At 46.7% G+C, this 6,519-nt stretch overlaps 1 protein-coding gene across 1 annotated transcript; it reads left to right on the forward strand.

Annotated features, from left to right (window-relative positions):
- Window positions 1–3,638: 3,638 nt before the first annotated feature.
- Window positions 3,639–6,283, forward strand: PtA15_12A509 (uncharacterized protein; the record flags this gene model as incomplete). Its single annotated transcript, XM_053162125.1, has 3 exons — window positions 3,639–4,010; window positions 6,028–6,106; window positions 6,159–6,283. The coding sequence occupies 3 exons, from the start codon at window positions 3,639–3,641 to the stop codon at window positions 6,281–6,283; spliced, it is 576 nt and encodes a 191-aa protein (XP_053026074.1).
- Window positions 6,284–6,519: the final 236 nt, after the last annotated feature.

Here is a 6,519-nt window from a genome sequence, read left to right on the forward strand (position 1 = left end):
AAAATTCTTAGTGTAAATTTTTCCCAGAGTTTATTATAGGAAGGCAGCCCTTCAAGCACCTTTAGCCTAAACTTACCTAGTTTTTGCTATATTCCCTTCCAAGCTCAGATCACGCCCTGCGTAGAAGTTCCACACCGGCTGGTTTACAAGAAGGCTATCAGGAGTTTGAAACTCTATGGAAGGGTTTGGGACGGCCTTAGCTGGCTCTTCTGTCACCGTGACATCCCCTTTTCCAATCTCTACCCTCAGTACATTCAACAGTATTGCTTTATACTTCGCCGCTACAGACTGCTCATTATTATTGGCACTGGTGGGGGGAATTTCTGAACAACCCATAAAGATGGCATCATTAATAAGTTGTAATCACCTCTATCCCATTGGGGAGAATATCTATATATCTGCCTCTCAACAACTTAGAGGGCTAACCTTCCAAATTATCGCTGCCTTCACTGTCTGTGGAATCCATCTGCACAATGCCCGTCTTCTTCCCTTCTCCAATAAAATTGTTTGACGAGGGTCTCTCAGCTGTCAAACCCAAAATAAATCCCGTTTTAATGAACAAGCCAGCAACTTAGGCTGTTAATGTTTATCACGAACCCCTCAAGGGTCCCTTGGCTAAGTTATTGTCTTCCTCGACATGTCTTCTCTCCACATCCACTTCGCCGCCTGTCGACGTAGGTCCACCTCCTGGGATAGGTTGCTTTGACGCCAATCTTCTGGTTACTTGTTTCACCATTTCTTCTACCATTGTTTTGTTGAGTTGATCAAAAGATTATTCACAAAAAATGGAGCTGCTACCAGCAGTGATGGTGAAGATAGTGAAATGGCGGAACTGTTGGGGTGAGTTGTGGATGGTGGAATCTGGACGGGGTCTGAGAAGCTTAAGGTTGAAGCTTAAGCCAAGTCAGGGGAGGTACGCGTGTATGGTTCGCGGGCCGCGTCACTGACGTCATCTCCAACCCCCTGGTTTTGGCCTGGCTCCACAAGCTGTAAGCCCCCTCCTTTGGGGTCTCACAAAGATGTCACATAGCTATCACTAGATTAGATAATCCGCCTGATACTTAGTCTACACTCTCTCCCACGTTCTAGCCGGTAGAGATCTTGCCCTTCACATCTCTCCCGGCTAGGTAAGCTTTCCCCTTTTCCTTCTTCTCTCTCCTTTCCCTTCTGATTCCCTGAGTTGTATATACTGAGAGATCTTGCCCTTCACATCTCTCCCGGCTAGATTGTCCCCTTCATCTGAAATATATAGCCCCGTGAACTAGAATCTTGTCTCGAGGTTCCCCCTCTGTGCCCCACTCGACGGACAGTGAAGGACTCCCAACTGGAGTCCTTACACTTTTTTTTTCTAGTTCCAACCAACCCGCCAATTCTTCAACTTGGCAACCGGAATTTTTTTTCCGAATCACAGAAACCTCACATGGACGGAATGGTACTGACCAACCCTCCTCACTGCCGCCACTGAACCTACTGCCTCCACTGAATGCTCACTGCCTCACTGAACACACTGCCTGCACTGAAAGCCATCCCCACCGTCAATTCTACGGACTCAACACCTGAAAATTTTTTCGGACCTGACCAACCTTTCCGCTGTACTGCCCCACTGCCTCCACTGAACTGCCCACTGCCTCCACTGAACTGCCCACTGCCTCCACTGAACTGCCCACTGCCTCCACTGAACTGCCCACTGCCTCCACCATACTCACCACTTCCAATTTCTTGCCTCTCTGACGACTTCCAACCCAAACCAATCAAACTTCCCGCCTGCAATTGGAACAACTCGGCAACTGACTGAATTTATCTGGACCTTTCCGCTGGTCAATCCTGAACGACTTCTGGCTCTATCTGCGCTGAGTCTTAGGGCCTGTACCATGCGTTTCGGGTTTTTTTGGAATTGATTCCTGCGCGAGTCCAAAAAGCGCTTTTCCGATTTTCCAATTTTCTGAATTCTGAGAAACAGGTGTGGCTAAATTTGTGTACCATAGCATCCAGCTTCTTGTACTTGTCACCCTCACATCCACGTCACTCCTTGCCCATCCCATCCAAGTGTACCACTCAACCTCACAGCAAGCTCTCAAATCATGGATGATCACAAAATACTCATTGCCATTGTTGCAGCGGCAGCAGCAATACTCATGGTCTTGCAATATTGTAATGATTTTGAATTCAAAGCTTACTACGGTATGGTGGACAAGCTGTTTACCCCCGGCTCATCTTGAATTCTAGGCCTGATTTGTTCAAAGAAATCACCCGGATGGAACGTGATACCTTTGACAAGCTCGTCTCCAAACTCTGTAACTACGCGCTCCTCAAGGATGGTCAATCGGTATCGGTGGAAGAGCAGGTTCTAATCTTTCTTGACATTGTCTGCCACAACAATGCAATGCGACAAACGGTGCTCAAGTTTCGTCGTGGTCTTTACACTGTCAACAGCTATATAGTTTGATTTTTTGGTTATATTCATGAGATTATCCTGATTTTTATCTCTTCTATCAGGTACTTTGGCTTGGTATTGGAGGCTCTGGTTGCTCTGTACCCCATTTATGTTCGATTCAACCTTGAATTGTGCGCCCAACCAATAACGATCTGCAAAAATCCCAAGTACAAGCCATTCAAGAATGCTTTAGGTGCCCTGGACGGAGTTTTTGTCCCGGCACACGTACCTTTAGACAAACATGCCAATTATCGAACACGAAAACACATCATTGCTCAGAATTTTCTCGCGGCGGTCAACTTCAACTTTGAATTCGTGTATGTTCTGGCCGGTTGGGAGGGTAGTGCTCACGATACTCGTGTCTTCACCGATGCAGCCTCGAAAGCCTTGAAGATACCTGGAAACAAATACTTCCTCGCCGACGCAGGATATGGGCTCCAAAAGGACTTGATGACACCCTACCGAGCGACACGATATCACCTCAAAGAGCAAGCTATTGCGGGCCTCCGACCAGAAACGAAGAAAGAACTGTACAACTTACGACATGCAACACTTTGCAACTGTGTTGAGAGAATCTTTGGGTGCTTAAAGAAGAAGTTCCCTATTCTAAAAGTGCCTCCGGAAATTGAGCTGAAAAAGCAGGTCCGTCTCATCTATGCCCTTGTCATGCTTTGGAACTTCATGCGGAAACACGAGTCGGTTGAGACAATGTTTGAAGAATACACCGAGGCCGACGCAGCCACCCATGCAGCATCTACAGATGATCCCGATGAACCTCCACCCTCCACAGCTCAAGAAGACACATACATGAAATTCCGGCGCGATCGATTGGCAGAAAAACTTTGGAACCAATACACCACTTTCCTTTGGTCCCGCGCTTAGATCATGCTCCTTCCTTCCCTTCAAACATGTTTTCTATTTCTTGCCTCACTAAAAGTTATTTTCTAGCTTAGAAATTATGTTGTCCCAATTCTGTTGGCATTTCAGCGGTGTGAAGAGGATAGAAAACAAAAAAATGCAGTCATAGAGAGTTGTCTTATGATGAAAAAGATAAGGGTGTTGTCAGTGGCACTATCGATGGTCCCTGAGTGTTTACTAAAATGAGCGGTGAGATTAAACAATGTCAGAGTTTGTCGACCATCAGGAGAAGAGAAAGAATAAACTTACCATGTTCAAAGCTTCTTTTCAAAGCCACATCTCACAGATGGACTCAGTTGATGTACGAGCCAAAGTCAAGTACGTTTGTGCTTTCTTTTCGTTCTCTAAGACTGCAACGAATCCAAGGAACTCAAGGTCGGCAATTGTCCCCAAGAATGACTTTGCGCAGAGCTCGATGGCTTTCTCGGAGCAAGTCAAGGTTGGATTGGACTGGGCTCCCTCGATCTTCTTGGTCTTTGACTCGGCTAGCTATTTGATTGCGCTAGTCAATCCCCCCAGGCCACTCTTGATAATGTCGTTTTTGCCTTCACGAGTACGCTTCACGGCGGGTGTTGCGGTATCTGGGTCAACTTCAATGTCGCTATCTTCAGGATCCAAGATCATTGCTGGTCTCTTGGCTTGTATTTTGGAAGCTGCAGTCGGTGTTTGTTTGGCTGCTGCGGCCTCCTTTGCTCGGTTGACTGGGACGATGTCGGCGATCGGTGTATCATTCAAATCTGGTACATCTTCAGAGTTGGCTATCTCGCCAGTCGCGAACGTACCGCTGAAGACCTGCATCGCAAGATCGTAGAAGGGAAAGGGTTTGTCCTTGATTTTCCCGAACGCACGGCGTGGGTGAGATTTGATCAGCTCATCCCATGTTTTTGTGTCTGCTGTGACCGTGTTTTTTTCCGGATCCCATCCGAATCCACTCTGATCGCGCAAGAACTTGTAGTCGACGTAAAAATCACGCAACTTGTTCTTCTGATTTTTGATCTGTTCACGAGAGAGTTTGATTTCGAAGCGTTCATTGAGATCGTTCATCAGATGCGACCAACCGGGTTTGTTGAGGCCACCGTTATCAACACCAAATCCTTTGCCGGTGTAATGTGCAACTAACTCAAGGAGATGTTTTTTTTGATCGTAGGTCCGCGAGTGAGGAGGCGTCTTATCTTCATTTTTTTTCGCAGTGGGTTTCTTCTGAGTCGCTTTCTTTGCTGGAGGCTTTGTCATTTTTGGTGTGCTGTTGTTGTCTGATTTGTTGACTGAGAGATCACTGGAGAAGATTTCTGGGTCCAATGGGATGCCCTTCGAGATGAGAGACAAGAGATGGTGGATCAATGACCAGGAGATGTTGATCAATGACCAATGAGATGTTGATTGACGATGACGGATGTCTGATTCCGTGAGTTGTATATACTGAGGGATCTTGCCCTTCACATCTCTCCCGGCTAGATTGTCCCCTTCATCTGAAATATATAGCCCCGTGAACTAGAATCTCGTCTTGAGGTTCCCCCTCTGTGCCCCACTCGACGGACAGTGAAGGACTCCCAACTGGAGTCCTTACACAAGCTCGCGTGCTTGGACCTAGGCAACCTACCCTTAGCGGTCCGGTCACCATCAATGATTATTAAGACAATGAAGTAAATACAGAAGATCAAATTAATTTGTATGTGGTACCTTGTAGCTTGCTTAAAGACTTCATTTTCAGCAAATTTTTTATGCCAAAATATTATAGGGATACTGGAGTTGAAGATTCTGGATACAAAAACAACAATAACAACTTGCTGGAGACTGAGCTGCTAGATGATGATAAGATTTTACTGGAGAGATAAATGTTTTATGGGATGAGTGATGAGGATGGAATGTACCAATATACTTCTGGATATTGCAAAGAAAAATTCACTAAGGTATTAAGCCTGCCTCTTCTGCTATGTAGGAATAATTCTTGTTTTTGAAAATGTACCATTCAAAAAAAAACCAGTTCAAATTGGTTTTACACAAGCTGAACAAGTCTCTGAATTCAAAAGTGCTCTTTGTGGAGCTCTTCGATGGTCACAATGTAGGAAAGCTCCACAACATTAAATGGGATGTGATGAACTGGTGGAATTCCACCTTTGCTCAACTGTTGAGTGTCTTACGCTGTTCAGCAGCCATTTGAGTATCTTTCTTGTTCCGTTCTTTGTACAATAGACATGTTTACTTTCTCCATCTCAAATTCTTGAGTGGCAGAAAGACAAGCACTATGGTCTTCCTCACAAATATCAAATCAAACTGACCAATCTTGACCTTGCGCTTGACCTGGCCAAAATTCTTCAACCATTCTATGAAATCACACTTCAAGTTTCCAATCAGGGCAGTTGTTTGTTAGCAAACATTGTGGTGTTTATCCACAAAATCACAACACATCTATCCACTGCAATTTCTGACAAGCAAGAGGAGTACCCACCGGCATTAAGGAATGCCTGCTGTGCAGGCCTGGAATCAACCAACAAGTATTACAAGCTTATGGAATGTTCACAATTGTACCAAGTTGCTACAGGTGTGTTTTTCTACTGGTCGGGCTTATTGGCGGCGGCGTGGGCAAAGTCGGCTCGGGCGTCAAAGCGCTTGGCGGCGTCTTGCCCGCCCTGCCCAGCTGACTCGTCCGCTCATCGTCTTCCATCCTCCCTAAGCACGACGACGACGCCGATCACGCGCCGCCGCTGTCGACCACCACCGCGGCGGCCCCTTTCACCCGCGTCGTCGGCCTCCGTACTGCCACGGGCACAGCCACTGGGGGGGGGGGGGGGGGGGGGCTCGGTAGGCTCGGAGATCCAGAAACTCAAGAACGAGCTTGACTCCCTCGTCGCCTCTTGTTGTCCGCTCTGTGCGGGCGCCGTCAACGCTATCGACCGTCCGTTCGTTCAAGACGGAGAGCTCGAGATCTGAGGGTTACTTAGACTGCTCGAGTGAACTTTTTTTTAGGTGGGGTTGTTCTACATTTGAGCAGTTGATCAGTATGAATCAAAAGAAGAAGAAACAGAAAGTATGGGGATGGATAAAGAGGGCCCGTTGGGAACTCTCCTTGGCTTTCGAAGCACACTTCATCTAGCCTTGGATTGCTGCCTTTTGTGGCTTTTTTGAGGCCTGATGAGCACGAAGTGTTTCATTACGCGGAGACCCAA

Source organism: Puccinia triticina, chromosome 12A (assembly GCF_026914185.1).
Source record: "Puccinia triticina chromosome 12A, complete sequence".
In the NCBI taxonomy this organism is placed as follows: Eukaryota; Fungi; Basidiomycota; class Pucciniomycetes; order Pucciniales; family Pucciniaceae; genus Puccinia; species Puccinia triticina.